The 23,473-nt window shown below is 49.2% G+C and overlaps 1 protein-coding gene across 4 annotated transcripts in view; it reads right to left on the bottom strand.

Moving 5' to 3' along the window:
- Positions 1-6,120: 6,120 nt before the first annotated feature.
- The window catches only part of TNRC18 (trinucleotide repeat containing 18), a 102,384-nt gene continuing 85,031 nt past the window's right edge, over positions 6,121-23,473 (bottom strand). For all 4 annotated transcript variants that reach the window (XM_063143618.1, XM_063143621.1, XM_063143619.1 and 1 more), the window contains 11 exons: positions 22,708-22,902; positions 21,522-21,663; positions 20,168-20,285; positions 18,661-18,736; positions 17,100-17,208; positions 15,974-16,090; positions 14,818-14,982; positions 12,059-13,380; positions 10,888-11,124; positions 9,697-9,771; positions 6,121-8,721 (listed from right to left, as the gene is read on the bottom strand). In XM_063143618.1, coding sequence (XP_062999688.1) covers positions 8,515-8,721; positions 9,697-9,771; positions 10,888-11,124; positions 12,059-13,380; positions 14,818-14,982; positions 15,974-16,090; positions 17,100-17,208; positions 18,661-18,736; positions 20,168-20,285; positions 21,522-21,663; positions 22,708-22,902 — 2,763 coding nt within the window. In that variant the 3' untranslated portion in view covers positions 6,121-8,514. The remainder of the gene's footprint in view (positions 8,722-9,696; positions 9,772-10,887; positions 11,125-12,058; positions 13,381-14,817; positions 14,983-15,973; positions 16,091-17,099; positions 17,209-18,660; positions 18,737-20,167; positions 20,286-21,521; positions 21,664-22,707; positions 22,903-23,473) is intronic.

The raw sequence follows: 23,473 nt of genomic DNA, 5'->3' as shown, positions 1-23,473 counted from the left end.
TTAGTTTCTTCTCAGGGGCCGGGTGGCCATGTAAGCAGCAATCAGGCACTGCTCAGATGGGACTACTGCTTAGGGTGACCCTATGAAAAGGAGGACAGGGCACCTGTATCTTTAACAGTTGCACAGAAAGGGGGATTTCAGCAGGTGTCATTTGTATATATGGAGAACCTGGTGAAATTCTCTCTTCATCACACCAGTTAAAGCTGCAGGAGCCCTGCCCTCTTTTAAATCTGGTCACTCTAGTATAGCTCCTGCAGCTTTAACTGTTGTGATGAAGAGGGAATTTCACCAAGTTCTCCGTGTATACAAATGACACCTGCTGAAATCCCCTTTTCTGTGCAACTCTTAAAGATACAGGAGCCCTGTCCTCCTTTTCATAAGGTCACCCTACAGTGTTTGCCACCCTATTAGGACTGGCAAACACTGTTTGCCAGTCCTAATAAATTATGATGATGATAATGATAATAGTAATAATATACCCTGAGCATGTGCAGTTTTGCATTTTAAACTCACAGCATAATCATGACTACTGCCGCTGTACTGCTCTCAGCACCTGCTGCTCCCTTGGGTGCTAATTTGGGTGGGTGGGTCTGAACCATGGCTCCAAGGTCCAGTCCTAGCTAAGGCTGCTGGTGCAGAAACACCCCCACACACACCTCCTCTATAGAATCCAAGCACTGCTAGATAGACCTTTGCTCTGATACACTATTGCTCCTCTTTCTTCTCTTCATCTCCAGCTCTGACAGAGCAAGACACACGTGGTAGTTCAGCTGGGAGATTATAAAACCAAAGATGTAAAGCCAGCCTTCCCGGACCTGTTTCCCTCCAGATGCTTTGGCCTTCAGCCCCAACCAGCACAGCCAATAGTCAGGAATGCTGGGAGTTGTAGTCCAAAATCTCTGGAAGGCGCCAGGTTGGAGAAAGCCTGATGCAAGAGTGCCTGGCTTGATTTTATTTATTTACAGTGTTTATATAATGCTTCACATCTAAGCAGATTCCAAAGCATTGACCAATAAAAGACTATTTTTTAAAAAAATAAAACACCCACCATATTTAAAACCAATACCAGTATACCAATAAAACTGGCTGGTCAATCAAGGAAGGCTTGTTTAAATAGAACCATAGAATAGCAGAGTTGGAAGGGGCCTACAAGGCCATCGAGTCCAACCCCCTGCTCAGTGCAGGAATCCACCCTAAAGCATCCCTGACAGATGGTTGTCCAGCTGCCTCTTGAAGGCCTCTAGTGTGGGAGAGCCCACAACCTCCCTGGGTAACTGGTTCCACTGTCGTACTGCTCTAACAGTCAGGAAGTTTTCCCTGATATCCAGCCGGAATCTGCTTCCTGTAACTTGAGCCCATTATTCCGTGTCCTGCACTCTGGGATGATCGAGAAGAGATCCTGGTTCTCCTCTGTGTGAAGAGTGCTATCATGTCTCTCCTCAATCTTCTCTTCTCCAGGCTAAACCTGCCCAGTTCTTTCCGTCTCTCTTCATAGGGCTTTGTTTCCAGACCCCTGATCATCCTGGTTGCCCTCCTCTGAACACGCTCCAGATTTTCAGCAGGTGCCAAAAAACACAGTGTTTTTTGTCAGTGTTGGTGCCTGCCTGACTTCCAGGGGCAGGGAGTTCCCCAGGAAAGAAGCCATCACATTAACCAACAGGAGCATCCCATGAGATGACCTCAGGGACCAAGCAGGTTGATAAAGGAGAAAGTATCCTGGACCCTAGTTGTTTAGAGAGCTTGGTTCAGTCCTGAGCTTTGAGAAATGTTTGGAATAGAGCAATGGGCAGCTAGCTTCTCTGCATTCTCCATGCTATTTGTGGGCAGAGTAATTAGAGAGACCTTTTCACTGACCATTTCTCGCATGTGGGTTTTACAATCAGTAGTGACAGCTGAACCGCTTCTTTTCTCCCCACCCAAGTAGCAGAAGCAGTAACAGTGTTGGCAGTCTGGCTGCCATTTTGCGTTCTCTACAATGCCTTGAACTTCATCTTGCCCTGAGGCATTTTAGGGTGAAATAGTAGGGACCCACAACAACCCAAAAAACAAATAGGGGAGAATATTCAGAGAAAATTCTGCAAAGTAGCCTTTTTCTAGGGGGCTGAGAAAAAGAAAGATCTCAGACATTTTCTCAGGAATAAAGGCGGCCTGGGAAATTTTAGCTTGAGTTTTGCATTCCTCCGCAAATCCCTGTTCGCACAAACACGCCTTTTTGGAGAGAAACTGGAAAGAAGTCGCAGGGCACCTGCTTTGCACACACAGAAGATCCCTAAACATCTTTAGTTCAAATACATAAACTGGATTGTACTTAGCAAGGCAGAATATAACCACCATCCTTCCTGAGATCCTAGGAAACCCCTCCCAGTTTGCCTTCTCCAAAATGGTGCCTTCCAGTTGCTTTGGACTTCAGCTCCCATCAGCCCTTGCAAACATGGCTAATGGTCAGGAATTCTGGGAACTATCGAAAACAATTGGGGGGGAGGCTAAATAAAGAATCCCAGATTTAATAAGCCAATGGTTTGACTCAACATAAGGCAGCATTGTAAGTTAATACCAATTTGTATATGCTGTTTTCTGCACAAGCGAATGCTGGACCGGCACCAATGTCATTTCAGATTGTCATGGTGCTAGTAGCTAGCTTGGGTCCTGATCACTCAACATCTGCCTGAATACATAACCCTAGCTGCAAATCTAGATGGAAGCCCCAAGAAATTGAAAATACACATTAAAATACAGGCGCACTGGAAGGAGCAGTCTGTCCAACGCAAAACAGCCTCTAAACAATGCGAACAAAGCCAATGAATTCTGGCCAGGCTGGCCTGCAAGGTACCATTTGAGGAAAGAGGTGAGGAGTAGGCTAATACCACCAAGAGGCACTACTAGTTTCCCTAGGAGCCTGCGTGCGGTCTTACAACCTTGACCAAGGTGTGAACTGGTTGGCTGCTCTTTAGAAAACGGGCATCTGAAGCTAACCCTGGGAAATGAGCAACCGCCACTCGTAGCTCCGCCCTGCTGGCAGCTCAGAAGACTGCTGTAAGCGAGAAGAGAGGACATCATACAGATGTGTGCATTCCGCACCACACCAGCGCTTGGGAACATCTGCCCACCTGCTAAGCAGGCAGACTCCAATGCAGTGGACAGCTAGGCAGCTGTCCACCGCCTTCAGAACATTTCTGGCTTTGCCCACGTGTCGTTACGGACTGTAACACCTCTTGCAAAAGCAAAGTGCAAGTTCAAGATAATCTCTTTAATGATCAGAACCTGGTATAAAATACCCTTCTCTTTCAAAGGTTTGTGACCTGGCTATCTCCTAAGTCAAAGGACATATTATAATTATTTCTGGAAAATGGCAAAAGACAGGAAGGCCAGCTGGGGGCAATTGCCATGAAAAACTAGCACTAGGTTGAAATTTGAACAGGGCAAAAGTTCAGCCTCGATTGGGGAGGGGTGGAGAGGGCGTTAGGAATGGAAAGTGGGGCAGGCCGCCTCTTTCGCATTTCCACAGCGGGTGAATTTCAATAGAGGATTCACTGGTACCCCTCAGCTTCTGTCTCCCAGAAGGCTTCACAAAGATGCTACAGCATGACACGCAGCACTGTTCCAGCCCGTTAAAAATGGCAGGCAGCAAATTTGCACCCACCTCCAAAACCACACAAAAATTCCCTCCTACCGATTTCACAACCTGTAAATGGGGCTACACAAGTGTGTGTGTGTGTGTGTGTGTGTGTGTGCGCACACGCACGAGCGTGTGGCGTTCTTGCCTAGTAGTACGAAAAGAGATAGCACGAGTGTGTCATCAAGATGGCATTGTTGTCCACCTAGGCTAATCATTCATAGAGCCGGCACGTATGAAAGTGCGGCATGAAACACACCGTATAACACAACTTTGAGTAAAGTGAGCCCTACTAGGAATGGTGAGTTCTATATCCTTACTGCTGTTCCTTTATTTGAGTTCCTCCTGGAAATAAGGCAGGATATGTGCTTTTAAAAGAAATTATGCAAATATAGATCCACTCTCCTTATCCATCTGCAGAGGGAAAGCAGGGTGGGGGGAGGTGAATAAGACCCACACTACTTTACACATTGAATGGGGAGAGGGGGAGGCGAAACACGAGCTGCATTCCTACGCCCAACTGCATGTACAATTCACGTGCCATGTATGAACTGGGCCCATTAAAGAGGTGGCAAGACCCATTAATGGGCCCGTTCAAGAAGTCGCAAGATTCAGCACCAGCATTTTGTCCCTGGCTCCTGGGATTCTACACCTCCTCTGATGCAGCCTTTGTTCCTTGCTTCCAGACTGCTTAGATCATGGTAACTCTTTCTTGTCCTTCACAGCAGCCCTTAGCAAGGTGAAACCAGACAAATTAAAAGGGAGGGGCTCAATGGTAGAGTAAAAACATGGTGTGCAAAAGATCCCAGATGTAATCTTCGACATCTCCCGGTAGGGCTGGAAATATTCTTGCCTAAAACCATAGAGAGCCCGTGCTAGTCAGTGTGGGCAGCTTCCTATAATCCTATTGAAGGGATAAGTGTAGCACACATATAAACTGTTTTAGGGTGCAATCCTATGCATGTTTAGACAGAAAAAAGTCCTACAACTCCCAGAATTCCCTAGGCCGCCATTTTGGATTGCACCTTTAGTTGTTCAGATATTTTAATAAATTAGCATGAGCTTTCATGGGTTACAACCCACCATCAGATGGCATAAATGCAACCGGAGGCTTTGGGGCTGCTCAAAGTGGTTGAGTGTGGGTTGTTTTGAACCGTGGGCTGTCTGAAACCAGCTAGTGTGGCTTATTTTTCTCGAACAAGAAACCTTGAGAACCCATGGTTTGAAGTTGGGTTCTTCAGCATGGTTAACAAGCCCCTCTTGCTGCGTTTAGACAAACACACGTCGTCGTTTCAAAAGCTTTCCTTGAGTGATCGGGCATGGTTTTCCCAGAGCGTTGGTTTTATCAGAGCTCTGTTTCTTTTAAAAATAGTATTTTTAATATGCGTTTTTATTCTTTTATCCTGTCTGTTGTTCATCGCTCCGAAATCTTTCGAATATATAAATATTGTAAATAAATAGTGCTTTGTGCGAACAGCTGCTTTGAGTCCAAAAGGACAGTTGAACCTCAACTTTTCAGACCCAAAGCCTCCAGGTTCCCTTTACAACATCTGATGAAGGTGTGTTGCAAGGGCTGGAGCATCTCCCCTATGAGGGAAGGTTACATCAACTGGGATTGTTCAGCTTGGAAAAAAGGAGACTAAAGGGAGACATGACAGAGGTGTACAAAATTATGCATGGTATGGAGAATGTGGACAGGGAGACATTTTTCTCCCTCTCTCAAAATACTAGAACCCAACGGGGTCATCCCATGAAACTGATTGGTGGGAGATCCAGGACAAATAAAAGGAAGGACTTCTTCACACAACGCAGTGTTAAGTTATGGAACTCACTACCACAAGATGTAGTGATGGCCACCCATTTGGATGACTTCAAAAGGGCGTTGGATCAATTCCTGGAGGCAAAGGCTATCCATGGCTACTAGCCCTGATGGTTGGGTGTTATCTCCAGTATTCGAGGCAATAAGCCTGTGTGCACCAGTTGCTGGGGAACATGGGTGGGAGGGTACTGTTGCACCATGTCCTGCTTGTTCATCCCTAGCCGATGGCTGGTCGGCCCCTGTGTGAACAGAGTGCTGGACTAGATGGACCCTTGGTCTGATCCAGCATGGCACTTCTTATGTTCTTATCTGAGCAACTAAAACAGTTACAGTCTTTATGAGTGCTACACTTAATTATTGAATTTGAAAACAGAAGGTTAACATGGTTATAATATTATGTACTATATTCTTATGTTAGCATGGTCTCAATCTTTAGTTAGGAAGGGTTCCTTGGAGAAGGTAAGCGGTAGTGTTACGTCTGGGACTGCTACCTTAGTTCTGGGACTGGCAACGTGGCCATTCATGGTTTTGGGGTGACAGCTATACTCTGGAAAGACTCACGGCCCTCCCAGGTCATCACGATTTTGTAGGTTGGGCCCAGGATTCAGGAGAGCTGACATAACAATAAAAAAAGCCAGGCAAAGATAGGCAGAGTTCTGGTTATTCGTTTTTCAATCGATTTTTTTTTTTTTTTATGAAAAAGGATCACACAGAATTCAGCAACAAACAGAATGCAAAAAAAGGGGGGAATTGAAAACATAAAAAACGTAACACGGGGAAGAGGGGACAAAAACCTGGCTCCTTTCCTCTCGATTGTCTGCAAAAAATCCTTGTGTTCCATAGAAGGCAATGGGCAGTTAAGTGCTTTCTATTTAACATTCGCATAAATTCTCTCTCACTCTCTCTCTCTCTGTGTCTCTTTAAGCTCACGTAAGTTGCGTCTGCAAATACAGTACACAGTTTGTATGTAAGCAATGCGCCTGTTCCCCTGTGTTCTCTTTTACAGTCACAATCCAACAGGAAATAAAAAATAAGAGTCTAAATGTCAGACTGTGTTTGCTTTTATAATTTCATAATTTTTTCACAGTTTTTTTTAAAAAAGTTTATATATTTATATATATTTATATATTTATATTTTATATTTATAATTAAAAAGTTGAATTCACTTTGCTTTTTTTTCCTTTCCTTTCCTTTGCTTTTTCTTTTTCTTTAAAGAGGCTTATGATACAGGGGGGAAAAGGGCCACATGAGTCTCTTGGTACATTAAAACTGTACAGAGTTGTTGTTGTTAGTGTGTGTGTGTGTGTGTGTGTGTGTGTGTGTGTGTGTGTGTGTGTGTGTTAGAAATTCTATCCACCAAAGCGGCAATCCGGGGTCGGAGGAGGTGGGCAGTACAGATCAGCACCACTGTGGTTCTTTAAAAGTAGAGTGTGAAGGTTCCCAAAAGGTCTGCCTTTCTCCAAGTATCTTTAGTACTCCATTAGTATCTCAGCAGATAGTAAAAATCTGTCCATGTTAAGTAAATAAAGTATCGTCCCCAGGCCCCCTGTAGTGCTGGAATAGTACAGTCCGTTCCGGGCATAAACAATCGTGTTGTCTTGGTTTTTGTAGTGTGAGTTTGTTCTTAAGTGCAAAAACACTGTGTCTAGTCCTTCACCTTCCCTGCCTCAGCCGTGACCCTCATGCCACCTCTGCACCCAACTCAAATCTATTCTCTTGTCAGCCTAGTCCACATTTGGACATCTCACCCTGCCTTGAAATGGCAAGACGCAAACTAACTGCCCACAGGGAGGAAAAAATGGCAGGGATGGATGGATGAATAGATTGGACACATTTTTGGAGGCGGAAAATGCTGGATCAGTGACAGTTGTCCATACTAATCTTGTGTCAACACATTTAACACAGGCTCCCTGTTCCCACAGCCAGCAATTCCTGCATGGAGAATGCAAGGTTTCCACGAGTGCCGTCTTCTCCCTAATTTTTACGAGCGGTACCGGTGGGGAGGTGAAGACAGGCTTTAGCATTTTGTTCTGTGTGAACATCCAGAAGCCTTCAGAAGGTAGTTTGTTAGGTCCACACATGGTAGAGTGGGTTTTTTTGAAAAGCGTTCCATGGGTTCTTGCAGTGGGAGCAGCAAACGGCCATCAGCATACCTCCCAAACAAGCTTCTCCGAAAATCATGTTCTGTATTTCGGAAATCGCTGATAGAAGAAGAACCCTTGGGTTCTAAGCAGGACTGAGTCTCTTACATTCAAAGTATGTGAGGAAGGAAATAATTTTGTTCAACTGCGCCTGCTCAGAATAAAAAGAGCCTCAAAATCCCAAATGTTTGGAGGGGGGTTGACAAAAAGAGGAGTCCAGCATCTGAACTCTCTCGTCCATCTGCTCAGTCCTCCCGTACCCAGAGAGGGATGTTGGTCAACAGATCTTTGTTTGAGCGACACCATTTTCAGCTGCAGCTTCCAGAGCTGTCTCCTTCCAGAGCTGTCTGCCAGAGATCAGAGAGCAGTCCTTCGAGACAAGAGAAGTCAACCACATTTCTGGCTGGCGCTCAACCAGGGCTCTCTCTAACCTCGGTTTCTTCCGCAAGTTCATCTGCAATTGGTGAGGAAGGATGGCCAGGTACCCGGAAGGCTAGAGAACACCGAGTCCAGAGAACATTAGCATCCTGAAATATCCTATGAAAGTTTGAACCAAAAGGAGAATGAGGCCGTACTTTGACGCTGTGCCCCAAAGCAGAACCAGTTCGCAAAGGACAGGAAACATGTTCACCGCCCGGGATCTGTAACGCATTTGTTGTGTTTTTTGAAAACCAATTTCCTTTCTTGTGCAAAAGCGAAGGAGTTGGATCCATCTCTGAGTTGTTTTCGGGAAACTTCTGGGAAAAAAATCTCTCTCTGTTTTTCGGAACGGTGTGACGGAACATTAAACAATCACGCTGTCGTTAAAACAGGCACATACTTTCATTTCGTCCCATTCTTCTTCTTCTTCTTCCTCTCCCTCCATGGAGAGGTGGGGCGTATATTGATCTCAATGCTTTGGGAGTGGGGATGCCTCCCAGGTTCCCCTTTTCCAGAAGCAGCTAACAGATGACAGGTACACCATCTGTATTGAATATCATGCCCGTGGTGGGCTCGTACGTCCCCGCTAGGTAGTAAAGGTCTTCGCTGTCCTGGTACTTCTTGGTTTTTAGCATCTGCTCATATTGTTCCAGGTCCACCACCAGACATTTGTGCGAGATTGTCTGGACGTCATTTTCGTCCACGTGGGAAGACTGGTACAGTGCACGCTGGATTAGAAAACGAAGCAAGAAAAGAGACGTTCGTTAGAGATTGTGGAACACTACCACACTACTTCTGGGGTGTAGATACTCCAGAGCTAAAGCAGGAGAAGCAAGAACATCAGAAGAGCCCTGCTGGATCAGACCAAGGGTCCATTCAGTCTAGCATTCTGCTCACACAGCGGCCAATCAACTGCCGATGGAAAACTAAACATTAAAAAGCTAAACTGAACATTAAAAATAAGTCACATACACTGACTTCTACCGTATGCCTGATTCTACTTTTGCTGCTCACGGCATACAGTTCCCACTCCAGTTCTACGGGCTTCTTTAGCATCGACCCTGGAGTCCGCTTGCAGCTCCCTCTAGGACTTTGTCTGTGTTTATTTATTTTTTTATTTATTTAAGGATTTTTATGCCGCCATTCAGCCAAAAAAGGCCCTCACGGCAGCTTACAAAAGTATTTCTTGACAGTCCCTGCCCACAGGCTTACAATCTAAAAGACATGACACAAAAGGAAAGGGGATTGGGAGGGAGGAGGAGGAGGAGGGGGGAAAGGAAAGCAAGTTGTCTGCAGCCACAGCCAGAAAAGACTGCCCTACACACACACCTGCACACATCCCTCATAAGGTGTACTTTCTTGTGGCTTGCAATTGAAAGCCACGTTGGGGGATCAAGAAAGAGGTGTATTATAGAATCATAGAATAGTAGAGTTGGAAGGGGCCTACAAGGCCATCGAGTCCAACCCCCTGCTCAATGCAGGAATCCACCCTAAAGCATCCCTGACAGATGGCTGTCCATCTGTCAGGTATTAAGCAAACAAATAATAGCTACAACCTGGGACGAAGCTTTGAAGTCATTTGGAAATGCATCCAAAGGCAGACAAGCCTCCTCGTCATGGGAAGAAGCTCGGTTTCTGTTTTTGCTTTAGAGTCACCTGAAGCCCTCACCAAAGGTACCCACTGCCCGTCTGCTCCTACCCACCTCCATGAAGTCTTTCCTCTGGCTGGAAGCCTGAAGAGCAGCGGAGAGGCTTCTGCTGGATTTCTGATCCCAGCGCTGAAATCAGGCAGAGGGAAACAGGCAGGAGAAGAAACAAACAAGGGAGAAGAGGGAGGTTAGAAGGCAAAGCCAGCAATGTGCAAAGCTTTCTGCACACGTAATAGTCATGATGTTTGATTTTCCTCTGAATCCTGAATGTCTGGGGGTGCTGGCGGTGGAAATTCAGTAGTGGAAGAAAAGCGCTGTATTAGTTGCAAAGCAGTGGAGGCTGGTGGCTCTGCTTTCAATGGGGCTGTGAATCCATTCCGGGTTTCAGTCAGAACTATCCAGAACTCAAAGAGGAGCTATCCAAGGTGCTGACGCCATTTGGGGGATGGGATTCAGGACTTTCAATAGCTCCTTGAGAGTTCTGGAGGGTTCTGGCTGAAAGCCAGAATGGATTGATGGCCCCACTGAAATCAAAGCTATCAGCCCTCACTGCCGCAATGCTTCAGCAACTAACAGGTTTGATTAATTAAAGAAAAACTTGTAGCCCAATTAAGTCAGGTGCAGAAACTCCCTAAGTCATGTGGATCGTAGAATCATACAATAGTAGTTGGAAGGGGCCTACAAGGCCATCAAGTCCAACCCCCCGCTCAATGCAGGAATCCACCTTAAAGCATCCCTGACGGACAGCTGTCCAGCTGCATCTTCAAGTCCTCTAGTGTGGGAGAGCCCACAATCTCCCTAGGTAATTGGTTCCGTCGTCATACTGCTCTAACAGTCAGGAAGATTTTCCTGAAGTCCAGACGGAATCTGGCTTCCTGATCAATGTAGGGACATTGGAGTTACTGCATTTATGCCTCTCCCCACCTAGATGTCTGGCAGTTAGTTTACATTCTCCAGCCAGCTTGAACTTTCCTTCTCCCATTAACATCAAAGTTGGGAGAATGCCATTGTGAATGTGCCTACCACACATACAGAATTTCCCATACAGTAGTCTGCCTCTGCTGGTGTGGAGCATCACACCTGCCCTGGAGCCCTCGTAGGCTTCAGAGCAAAAAATTATTATCTACCCAGCAAGCAAACCCTCAGTGATACACGGCTCGCTTGTCAGGTGATAGCATAAGTTGATCCTCTCCGGGCCCAAGCCAGAACTGGGCACACCGGACACTCTGTTAGAGGACCGCCTACCTTGCCTTCGTTGAGCTTCTTGCCAGGATTGGTCTCTTCTGGGTGGTAAAACCATTTCACTCTGACCACCATGTTGTTCCCCCAGGATTCCCACATGCTCTGGATCCGCCCAATGTAGGGCAGGTTGGGCCGTCCAGCTGACAAGAAGACGGCACAGTCTCCGATGCGAATGATCTCCTTCCCACGGACAATGGCCTTGTAGAAGAGCTTCCGGGCTTTCCCCTTCATCCCGCGCCTCTGCAGAGTTAAAGAGGGCAGAGTCCCATCAGCTGGGTGCCTATTCCCACACAGGGGTGGAGCCAGGCTTAAGTCGTAGAGAAGACCGGGGGCGGGGAAACGCTTTCAGCCTGAGGACCAAATTCAGAGAATCTCTTGGGGGCTGTATTCCAGGGGTGGGCGGAGCTAATGGCAAAAGGGGCGGAAAGGAAAGGAAAGGAACCTCTCGTGCAAGCACTGAGTCATTACTGACTCTTGGAGGGACGCCAGCTTTGGCTGACGTTTTCTTGGCAGGCCTTATAGCAGGGTGGTTCGCCGTTGCCTTCCCCGGTCGTTATTGCCTTTCTCCCAGCTAACTGGGTACTCATTTTACCGACCTCGGGAGGATGGAAGGCTGAGTCGACCCGAGCTGGCTGCCAGAAACCAGCTTCCGCTGGGATCGAACTCAGGCCGTGGGGAGAGTTTCGGCTGCAGAAAGTGCTGCTGTACCGCTCTGCACCACACGAGGCCACACAGAGCCCACGTCAAAAGGGCAGGGCCAAAATACCAACCTATTTTAGTTCAAAGCTCTTTCTGACTGTAAGTGAGCCTTGGGAGAGACATTTCCACCTTTTAGAAGGGAGGGAAAAAACTGCACCGACGACTGAAACGTTGGACGGTTGGGAGGAAGACGGTGCCGCCCTCTGGGGAACGCCACCTGGCTGGATGGAGTCCCCAGGAGGGCCGGATTTGGCATTTCTTAGACAATCTAACCCACACGCACACCAAAAAAGAGAGTCAAAATGACCACAGCAGCATGAAAACAGCTTAAAAGATGGCACTCTACGAAAGCTTGCTGAAGTAAGACGGCCTTTGCAGCCCCGCCTGAAAACGAGGAGCAGAGGGGCCGACCGGACCTCGGCTTGAAATCTGTGCAAGCCGCAGAAAACACAGGGCTCGAGGAGGCCAGGCTCACCTGAGTAGGTTTCCCAAACCACTTCCAAAGCTGCCGTGCAGGCAGGAAGGCGGCGATCTTGGGCCGGTTCTCCACGGAAGGCAGCCTCTGGCGTTTCGCCAACTCCTTGGTGGTGGGCAGGTGGATCCCCTCGCGCTTCTTGGGCCGGTTTTTGCTCCCACTCTGCTGCTGCTGCTGCTTCTGTGCCACTTGCTGCTGCTGCTGCTGCTGCTTTGGCCCTTGTGGGTGTGAAGCCGAGCGGGATTTCCCCGGCTGCTTGGCCGGTTTTGGCGGGAGGGCCTGCTGGCCAGAAGAGGCGCCCTGCTGGGATTCGGCCGCCTCGTCGTCCGAACTGCAAGAGGAGTCTTCGTCTGTGGTGGAAGAAGAGGAGGAGGAGGAGGAAGAACTGGAGCTGGAGGAGGAGGAGGTGGAAGAAGAGGAGGAGGAGGAAGAGGACGAGGAGGAGGAGCTGCTGCTGCTGGAGGAAGAAGAGGAGGAGGAGTTTGATGAAGACATGGGCGTGGAGGCCCTCGAACTGGCCGAGCTGCTGTCTTGGGCTCCATCGCCGTTCTTCTCTGCCTCCTCCTCACCTTCAGACTCTGAACTGCTGCCGCTGCTGTTGCTTTCGGACTCGTCTCCTGCCGGGGCCGGTTGGCCTTCATCCCCTTGATCCTTTGAGGGAGGCGGGTTCTCTCCAGAGCCCCCAAACTTGCCCCCAAAGTTAGGAGCCAAAGGTTCTCCGCTGGCCGACTTGCTCCTGGACGTTTTCTGCTTGGTGTCGGTGCTCGCGATGGAATTGTAGCTCAGTCCCAAGATGTCCTTGGCCTCCCGCCGGCCGGCCAGGTTGGAATCCCCCAGCATCCTCATCGCCTCTTTCGTCTTCTTGGTTTTGGGGGACGTGACTCCCTCGTGGTCGAGTTTGACCAGGATCTCACTGTCTGGGATCTTCCTCTGAGCTTTGCCCGTCGACCCAAATTCTTGGGACTCCTCGGTGGATTTCGCTTTCTTAGATTTAACTTTCCCAGAGGAGGAGCTGTCAGAAGGCCCGAAGGCCGCCAGAAGGCCCGGCATCTCGGCATACGGCTCACTCCCACGGCTGCTACTGTAGACCGGAGGCTGGAAGGCAGACTGGGCCGGGCCATGCAGCTTGGCAGAGATCTTCATTTTGCCACCTTTACTGTTATGTTTTTCTTCCGCTGGAGCTGGGAGGTTCCTGGCCGGGATCTGTGGCTGCGCTTTCTTTGAACCTTTCACAGCTTGCTTGCAAACTGACTTGTCTGGAACAAGGGAAGAGTTTCCTGGCGTTTCCCCCTGGCTCGTCTGCTCAGTTAGGATGGTTTCTTCTGGAAAGCAAAAAATAATAATAAAAAATAAGATAAATATTAAGAATATTTTTTTAAAAAGCCTGATTAATAGGGGTTGGGTGTATTTTTCGTCAACCCTCCACATTATTTATTTATTTATTTATTTACATTTATATTCCGCTCCACGTCTAAACAGATTTCATAAGAATCTAAGAAGTGTCCTGATGCTGGATCAAACCAAGAGTCCCTCTAGTCCAGCACTCTGTTCACACAGTGGCCAACCAGCCATCGGCCAGGGATGAACAAGCAGGACGTGGTGCAACAGCGCCCTCCCACCCATGTTCCCCAACAACTGGTGCACACAGGCCTACTGCCTCGGATGCTGGAGGTAGCACATAGCCATCAGGGCTAGTAGCCATGGATGGCCTTCTCCTCCAGGAATTTATCCAACCTCCTTTTCAAGCCATCCAAATTGGTGGCCATCACTACATCTTGTGGTAGCTAATTCCTTAGTGATTAATTCCACGTGATGAATCAACTCAGGATGCAATATTCTGCTTGGCTTTTTTACGAACATAAGAACAGCCCTGCTGGAGCAGACCAAGGGTCCATCTGGTCCAGCATTCTGTCCACACAGTGGCCAACCAGCTGTCCACAAGGAATCCACAAGCCAAACATGAGTGCCACGCCACCACCCCTGCCTGGCCATGTCCCCCAGGCACCTCCTCCGGGTGCCTACTCTGAGAGAGGCTCGGAGTGTGGCAACGAGGGACAGGGCCTTTTCGGTGGCCTTTTCGACTATGGAACGATCTCCCTGACGAGGCTCGCCTGGCGCCAACGCTGCTATCTTTCCGGCGCCAGGTTAAGACTTTCCTCTTTGCCCAGGCATATGGCGGCACATCTTAATCACCCACGTGTTTAGTTTTTAACGGTTTTCAATGCTTTATGTGTGTATGTTCTGTATTTTAGAATTTTAAATTTTATATACTCGTTTTTATCTTAATTTTAGAATTTCTGTAAACCGCCCAGAGAGCCCCGGCTATGGGAGCGGTATATAAGTGAAATAAATAAATAAATAAATAAATACTGCTTCTGATACCGAGGGTAGCAGATCGCCGTCAGGACTAGTAGCCATGGAGAGCCTCCTCGTCCAGGTATTTGTCTAACCCTGGATTGCTTTTTAACAGACAAATCTAAGGGATCAGAGCTAGGGGTGGGGGACCCTAGCTCAGCAGCAGAGCGCCTACCTGCTTTACATACAGAAGCCCCCAGTTTCAACCCCTGCCGTCACCAGTGAAAAGGCATCAGCTCGCAGATGATGGGGAAGGTATTTCCGGGACCCTGGAGAGCCCTCCCCAAATCAAGCAGACAATCCTGGCCGAGAGGCCCAAACCCCGTGCCCTGGTGGCAGGCAGCCTCCCACATTTCCCCTCCGTACTTCCACCAGCCAAAGAGCCTGTCGCGTTGTACTCGTACCAGCTTTCTGTTTGTTGCTCGGTTTCCTCCCGCGCCCTTTGCCTTTCGCCGCCGGCTCCTCCGATCCCGTCCCGCTTCCCTCTTTCCCTTCTCCGGTATCCTTACTGGATTTGCGGCTGCGGCGCTTTGTAGTCGAGACCAGGAGGGCAGGAGAGGGCTCGGCACCTGGAAAGGTCAACAACAGCCGTTCTTGGCACGGGCTTCCCGGTGGCACACGGGGACCCCACGGGCTCAAAACCCGTCGGGTGTGCCTTCAAACCGGAATTCCTTGCAGGAATCTCCGTGACGGGTCATTTGTATAGCACGGCAACCTCCAGATATGTAAGACTACAAGTCCCATCGCTCCCAGTCAGGATGCTGGCTGGGCACCAGGTTGGGGTGGGGTGCAACTGGAGGGCACCAGGTGTGTGAGCCGGGTCAGCGAGCTCCAGCACGGCTCTGGTTGGAAAACTTCCTCCGTTTGGGAAAATTCCCTGTTTCTTGCTCCGGTTGGTGCACTCAAAATATGAATGGGGAAATCTGGGACACCAATGGGAGTTGTGGCCTTCCTGAGACAACTGGACTACAGGTTCCCCCTCCCTTCGCCCAGTGAATGAACCGCATCCAGACCGCAGGATCTTTCCCGGGGCTGTGGCGCTATCCAGTAATCCCTCCCCGTGGCCAAGTCCGTTCTGGGGAAGGAGGGGAAATCAGGAAGGAATGAGAACCGAGCGCCTGTCCTGTGGGGGGGGGGGACCTGGCAGACGGGCCCTCAAACTTATCCCATAGAGCAGGGGTGTTGAACCTCTTTCAGTTCGAGGGGCTGGATTCCATTTTGGAGAAGTTCTCGGGGGACTGCATCTGAGTGGTGGGCGGAGCTAAAGGCAAAACACCAAAAACACCAGCCTATTTTACCTGAAAGCTTTTATTGCCTGTAACTAAGCCTTACTTAGGAGAGGCACTTCAACCTTTTAAGATGGGGGGGGAAACGGCACAAAAGCAAGGGAAACACCCAACGATCGGTGTTGAGGGAAACGAGGTGGGCCAGGGGAACCCAGGAGGGCCAAACTGAGACACCAGGCAGGCCGGATTTGGCCCCGTGCCTGAGATTTGGCCCCCCTCCAGTAGATGCATGAGAATCCTATTCCGCTGGGTGACCGCAGATAATCAGACTCACACTGGATCTTGTAATCAGGTGGAAGAAGTCGGATATGAGATAACGGGATTCTTCCGGTGTCGCCATCATCAAACTCCACAGTGATCAAATCCCCGTCTTCCTCCTGATCCTGAGCCCCTGAAAATAGAAGAGGGAAGAATGACAGTCAGAGGATAAGGGGCGAACAAGGGTAATGCACACACACACACACACACGCTCCAGCTCTTGAGGCCTTGCTTACCACAGCAGTCAGAAAAGGGTGGGTCCTTGGAAAATTACAGCCCTTTATAAGTTACCAACAATCACGTCGCTTAATGCTAGACCCAGGCCGAATTATGCCTGCCTTGAGCCTCCATTGGTAAAGGGCTCAGCAGCCTCCGACGGGCCTGTGGGAGCTGCCATTTTAATTTCCCACAATGCCGCTGATGTAGCATTGCTCTGTGGCATTGTGGGAAATCAAAGCAAGGCACCCACCCACCCCGTGCACCCTCCTCTCAGCACTTCCTGGAGCACTGCTGCTTCCTGCTGGCGCACAGATCAGCCCACTAGAGGGCTCACTACCAAGCGGGTCTGGAGCCAGCAGGACCACTAGGCTGCATTTCCCATCATGCTTCTCTCTTACTGACCACAGGGCGCTACGTTCAGCACGGAGGGAATTCCGCCCAGGTTCGTCGCGGTAGACATTCTGGCTTTAGGCCTTGAATATCCATTGTTGGGACGACAGCTCCCACCTTGCATCTTAGCAGAGGGGGCCGGATTGCAACAAAATTAAGTCATCTGCGTTTGTCGGCCTCTTTCCCAAAGGATAGGTTTGGTAAGGTAACAACTGAGGGTAGGTGCTGGGTGACAGAAAGAGGGGGGAAGCCCACCAGGGCTATGGAGAGGGACGGATAGCAGGCAGGGCTCACCGCCCGCCGTGCTAGCGCAGATGTGGCCATGCATGAGCCACCAGAAGAGGAGCCGGTCATGGACACCCACGTAGAAGAAGACACACTGTCAGACCCAGACCCCAAACTCAGCAAGGTAGGCCCCCTGAGCAAGCAGATGGATCTTTAGGAGGACATCCAGCTGCCCCCCTTTCCCCACGCCCCTGTCAGAAGAACAAAGAGAAGATCCAACCCCAAGCTGTGGGTAACTGCAGTCTCACCTTGGACGACCGTCCCTGGATAGAGGCAGCGGTACTGTTGACTCCAGTAGGCGGCGATCCTCGTGCCTTCAGGGAGGAAGCGCACCGAAGGGGGTTTCACGTCAATTATCTGTGTGGGGAGATGAGGAGAAGAGCCCGGATACGCTGGATCAGACCAAGGGTCCATCTAGTCCAGCATTCTGGCCAACCAGCTGCCCGCAGGAAACCCAGAAGTAGGACATGAGTGCTGCTCCACCCTCCTGTCCATGTTCCTCAGCACCTGGTCTATACAGGCATAGACAGGGTCGGCGTCAAGAGGTAGGCATGGTCGGGCACACATCAAGGGCCTGGCCATACCTGACAGCAGCCTCCCCAGACTCGTTCCTCCACGTCAGCATTGCAAACTACTACTTCGCTTGCCTCTTGCACTGACCCAGACCACGAAGGTGGTGAGAAGGCGGAGCAGGAGATGCCATGGCCTCCTTGCTCCCTGGCTCTCTGACAGAAGGCCTCTCCCAACATGAACCCACCCGTACACTGCGCTCAACATCCAAGGTCCTCCTCCGAGTGCGTACTCTGAGGGAAGCTCGGAGGATGGCAACAAGGGAGAGGGCCTTTTCAGTGGTGGCCCCCAATTATGGAACGATCTCCCCGATGAGGCTCGCCTGGCACGAACACTGTTATCTTTTCGGCGCCAGGTCAAGACTTTTCAATTCTCCCAGGCATTTAACAGCATTTAACAACATACGCTAAATTTGTTTGTTTTTTAATAAGACCCCAGAACTGTTGTTGTTTAAAAATGGATACTGTTGTTTTATACTGTTGTTTTTATGCTTTTGATGGTTTTAAATTTTGCATACTTTTTTAACGTTCACTGTTTTTAACTTTTGTAAACCGCCCAGAGAGCTTCGGCTATGGGGCGGTATATAAATTTAATAAATAAATAAATAAATGAGAGAGAGGAAAAGTAGCAAGAGCAGGTGCTGACCATGGTGGTGAAAATGCAGAACCCATTGAGGGGGGCAGCTTGCCCAAAGCCCCTCCAAAACCTGGAGCAACCCCTGGGCATACTGCCTCGCAGAGTGGAAGTAGCAGACGGGACTAGTAGCCATCGATGTCCTTATCGTCCGTGAATTCATTCATTTATTTATTTATTTACAATATTTATATACCGCTTCCCATTCAAAATTTCGGAGCAGTGTCCAAGATAAAAATTCAATAAAAACAGAATAAAACTCCTTAAAAGAGATTTTTAAAAGCAAACTGAAAGTTGAACTGTGGCTGGTCATTAAGGAAAGGCTTCCTGGAACAATAGAATCTCTTTTGTTTTCAGGAGGCGCTGAAAGGAATACAAAGTTGGCGCCTGCCTGACCTCCAGAGGCATGGAATTCCATAGGAGGGGGGCCACCACGCTGAAGGTTCTTCTCCCGGTAGACTCCAGTTGGGAGGATTTTTCAAATTCCCTTTCAAAGCCATCCAAATTGGTGGCCATCAAGACATCTTGCTGCAGTGAGTTCCACAGTTTTCCATAGGTGGGAAGAAGGATCTAGGGCTGGCTGAGAATGAACATGCCCCGACTTACCGCCTCCTGCAGCAGCTGTTCCAAGCAATAAATGTGGGGCCGATTTCCTCGCTCCCCTTCCACCACAACTCGGTATCTGAAACGTACAGACCCAAAACGCAACAGTGAAGTAGGAAGAGAAGAAGGAGGCAGCTGAGAGACATCAAGATGTAAAAGAAAGAACACCATCAGAAAGACATTTAGTGCCTTTTAAAGCTTTTTTTAAGAAGGTCTCTAGCAAACTTTTTTTTTTTTTTGCATATCTACGTATTTTGTTTTCAACAGCAATATCAGCAGCCCCAAACCAACGCACTTTATATCCAGCCAAGAACCAGATGTTTGCCAAATTGTGAACATTTGCATGATTTAAGCGGATCTGCCTTATAAAATCCACTAGTTTTGACCTGAAAATCAGGAGCGCTGGCCCAATTAATCATTAAATGCGGACGAAAATGTACCAAACATTACAAAGCAAATGAAGACGCAGAGGCTGTCAGGACAGAAGCGGGTGGCAAAACTGCACCGGACCTGCACATCATAAACTATGTATATTTCTTGCTGATTGATTTTGCAAATGGGTTATTTTAGCATACATCCTCAAAATAGAACATAGATGGGGGAAGAGACAGGGAGACGAAATAGGTATCAATTCAGCATTGGGTTGGATGGAAAAATCCACAATGTTCTCCTAGCACAGCCTTCCTCAACCTGGGGCACTCCAGATGTGTTGGACTGCATTCTGGGAGTTGTAGTCCAACACATCTGGCGCGCCCCAGGTTGAGGAAGGCTGTGACCTAGCAGCTCATTTCTGCAACATCGTTCAGTGTTGTGCATGTGCTATTTAACTGCTTTGTGGCTCTTTACATCTTTTCAGCTTGTTTGATTACGGCAAGGAACACCGTAGGTTAAAAAAAACAGGAATTTAATAATTAAATCTCCCATCCTACACTCACCTCCTCGGGAGTAAGCCTCATTGAAATCAACGGGGCTAACTTTTGAGTAGAGGAGCAGAGTGTAGATTTGTAAAAGTGAGTAAGTGATACCTGAAGGAGATCTAAGCTTGCCTGTATCTTAGGGGAAGAGCCAGTGTGGTGTAGTGGCTAGAGTGTCGGACTGGGAGTCGGGAGATCCGAGTTCTAGTCCCCACTCGACCATGGAAACCCACTGGGTGACTTTGGGCCGGTCACAGACTCTCAGCTCAACCCACCTCACAAGGCTGTTGTTGTGAGGATAAAGTGGGGAGGAGGAGAATTATGTACCTTGGGTTCCTTGCAGGAAAAAAGGTGGGATATAAATGCAATAATAAATAAATTAATCTTACAATCTTCAGTTGAAGCCCTTATCTAAGAGCCCTCTCTAAGAGAAGCGTGATACAAGGGACCATCTAATGTGCATTGGAGCCCTGCATGCTTTTGTTATTTATTATTATTTTATTTATTATGAATAAATAAATAATAAATGTTTTTGCCCCACTGGCTGAAACCGTGCCCCACACCCCGCAATGCCTGATGCGTGCCCTTTTGCTTACATGTCAGGAGAATGAACAGTCTTCACGTGCCCAGCGTACAGCAGTTTATCGTCCATGGGGATCAGGACCCTTAGGCCGTCTTTCAGCTCGTCTTTGTCGATGATGCAAGAGCGGGGAGCTGCAGGAAATGAGAGGACCGGCACAGAGGGGGGACAGGGTGTTAGCAGCACTCTCAAAAGGCAGCAGAAGCAATGCACCCACATGCTTCTTTAACTCTTTCAGTGGCGCCCGCAGCCTGTCCCGTATCTTGCATGGCGTGGGAATTTCACGCAGGAGGGCCAAAGCTCCGTGGAAGAGCACGTGCTTCACGTGCGTAGGGAGGTCCGAGAATTTCATTTCTGTCTTTCAAATCAGGCGAATACGACCAACTCACAATCCCAAATGCAAAAACGAGCAGGAGCGCTTGTTTCGAGAAATGTTCGGAAATGCGCGAATTTGCAACTGCGTTCGTAAAATGGGTTTTTTCCCCCCTTTAAATTAGCACTTTGAAATGCACTTTTAAAAAAAAAGCATTTTCATGCTTTAGTCAATAGGGGAATGTGCACACTTGAAAAAGGCACACTTTCCTCGTTCGAATGAGCCGAAAAACAGATCAAAAACAAAAATGGGAGTGAGCTGAAATGAGCTTTGAAATTATTTTCTAAGGATTCAGACGAGCGCAAAAACCGCGGATTCTCCTGTCTCTATGCAGGCAGAAGATCCCAGATTCAATGCCCGACATTCTCAGATTAGGCGGAGAAAGATCTGTCTGAAAACTCAGAGAGCCACAGCCAGCCGGGGATTAGCGTACAGGTGATATTTGCTCCTATCAGGGCCCACATACCACTGGTGGCCCTGGCCAATGGCAAGCCTGACTAGGGCCAAAGCAACATTCACCCTCTCCGCCGTTCGTCTTTCTCTGCTTTCCCTCCCTCTTTTTATACCTCATTTTCCCTCTCTCTTTCTTCCCCATTCTCTCTTTCTCCCCTACTCTCCCCTCAGCTGAAAGATCACCTCCATGAGGTTCCTCTTCCATTTCAGGCCGATCATGACAAGAACTGCCACTGAACATTGTGCCCGGCTTTGCTTTTTTTTCCTCCTCCCTCCCCACCCCTTTTTCCTTTTGTATCGTGTCTCTTAGACGACTGTACTGCGTCTTTGAGATTTAGACGATAAGCCTGCGAGCAACGGGGTCGTCCCGTTTCCGCTGATCGTATGCAAGGAGCCCCCGTGGCTGAAGGGCAAAAGGGTTGAAATAAACAAGGAGTGTCACTGGATATCGATTTGTACGTGGCCTCCCTGTCAACCTTTCAGACAGGGCAGGAAGGAACCTGAATCGCCGGGACCTGTTAAGGGCGCGGGGCCCATCGCTCACCTGGCGTAAGGGGCCGTTCCAGAAGCATGCTCAGAGGCAGGTTCTCGTCTTCGGAGAAGCTGCTGTCCTGGTTGGGCTCGAAATCCTCCTCGGCAGCCATGCTCTCCATCAGCTTGCTGACAGCCCCTCCCTTCCCTCGGTTCTGGGCAAGGGACAAAATGAGCAGCTGTTTAGCCCGAGCCCTTCCACAGCCATCGAGTTCAGCGTCTGCATCCTGCCACCTTATGCTGCTGCAGGGTTACAGCCAGCCTTCCTGCGGGGACTGAGGCCGTAGCAGAGCCCTGTGCTTTGCACACAGAGGCGCCTGACGTCCAACGGAGGCCAGGGGCGCCGATTTCGGTAGGGCTGCGAATCTGTTCTGGGTTTTAGTCAGCACCAGCCAGACCGCTGAAGGAGCTCTCCAAGGTGCTGAAACCCGATTCCACCCAGAGAGCTCCACTGGAGTTTTGGGTGTTTCTGGCTAAAACCCAGAAAAGCTTCACAGCCACATTGAAACTGGAGCTGCCGGCCTCCACTGCTTGGATCCATCGCTGGCCAGGGGAACGACCACCACGATTCTCTGCTGCTTGGGACCTTAGAGCAGTCTTTCCCAACCTGCTCCCCCGCCCCCGTGCCTCCAATTGTGTTGCACAACAACTCCCATCACCCCCAGCCAGCATAGTCAATGGCAGATAATGAGAGTTGTAATCCAACGTGTCTGAAGGCAACCAGGTTAGAGAGTCACTGCCAAGCAGGTAAACCGAGGCTAGATGGACAAATAATCTGACTTAGGCGGAGATGGCTTCCTGTGTAGTAGACGTGCTGTGGAGCCGGCTTTGGAGTGCTTGGGCCCAGGGCTTTAGTTTCCCAACTTCAAAGAGCCCTGGGTGCCTTTCTTCCAGGCTCCCGGAGAGAGATGGAGAGGGGAAATGGGGCCTGCCCTGCTGAAAGACTAATTTTTCCTCTACCCTCCCCATTCCTCTTTCCTTGTGCGTTGCAACTTTTTAGATCGCGAGACCGCAGGCAGGTGCGGTCTTGTTCGAATGATTGCATGTAAGCTGCTCTGGCAGCCTTTCTGGCTGAGGAGTGGGCTAAAACACCTTAAATAAATAGTGTTCCAGTCTCTCTCACTGGCCCCACTCCCCTCTTCCCTAGCGCAACAAAACACTCTTAGACAGACGCCACATCGCAGCTGGCAAGCCCTCACCTCTTTTTTCACTTCTTTGGCTTTGGCCTTGCTTTTGCTCTTCTTGCTGGGACCCAGAGTGTTTGCCAAGCTGGCTCGGATGTCAGGTGGGGCGCTGGCGATGCCCGGTGGAGAGAGGGAAGAGGAGGACGAGGAAGAGGAGGAAGAGGAGGAGGAAGAGGAAGAGCAGAATGTGCTTTCTTTGTTCTTCTTCTTCTGAGTAATATAAAATGGGGAAAAGGATAGGAAAATTCCCCATCAGTAAAGCTTGCCAGAGAGTCGGAGGGCAAAGGCAGCAGGCAAGCTACACGAGCAAAGGAAAATGAAAGGAGCAGGGGTCCATTTATAAAACCGAGAGGTGCTGGGGCTCAGTTATGCCCAGACACTTTTCTCCCTCTCTCAAAATACTGGAACCTGGGGTCATCCGATGAAGCTGATTGGTGAGAGATTCAGGATAAATAAAGGCGAGGGCTTCTTCACACAGTTAAATTATGGAACTCACTGCCACAAGATGGAGTGATGGCCACCAATCTAGATGGCTTTAAAAGGGGGTGGATAAATTCCTGGAGGAGAAGGCTACCAAGGGCTACTAGCTCTGATGGTTGTGTGCTACCTCCAGTATCCGAGGCAGTAAGCCTGTGTGCACCAGTTGCTGGGGAACATGGGTGTGAGGGTGCTGTTGCACCATGTCCTGCTTTGTTGGTCCCTGGTCGACAGCTGGTTGGCAGCTGTGTGAACAGAACGCTGGACTAGATGGGCCCTTGGTCTGATCCAGCAGGGCTCTTCT

This window comes from Elgaria multicarinata, chromosome 17, assembly GCF_023053635.1.
Source record: "Elgaria multicarinata webbii isolate HBS135686 ecotype San Diego chromosome 17, rElgMul1.1.pri, whole genome shotgun sequence".
NCBI lineage: Eukaryota > Metazoa > Chordata > Lepidosauria > Squamata > Anguidae > Elgaria > Elgaria multicarinata.
The sequence above is the reverse complement of the archived record's forward strand: the minus strand, read 5'-3'. Positions and strand labels throughout refer to the sequence as shown.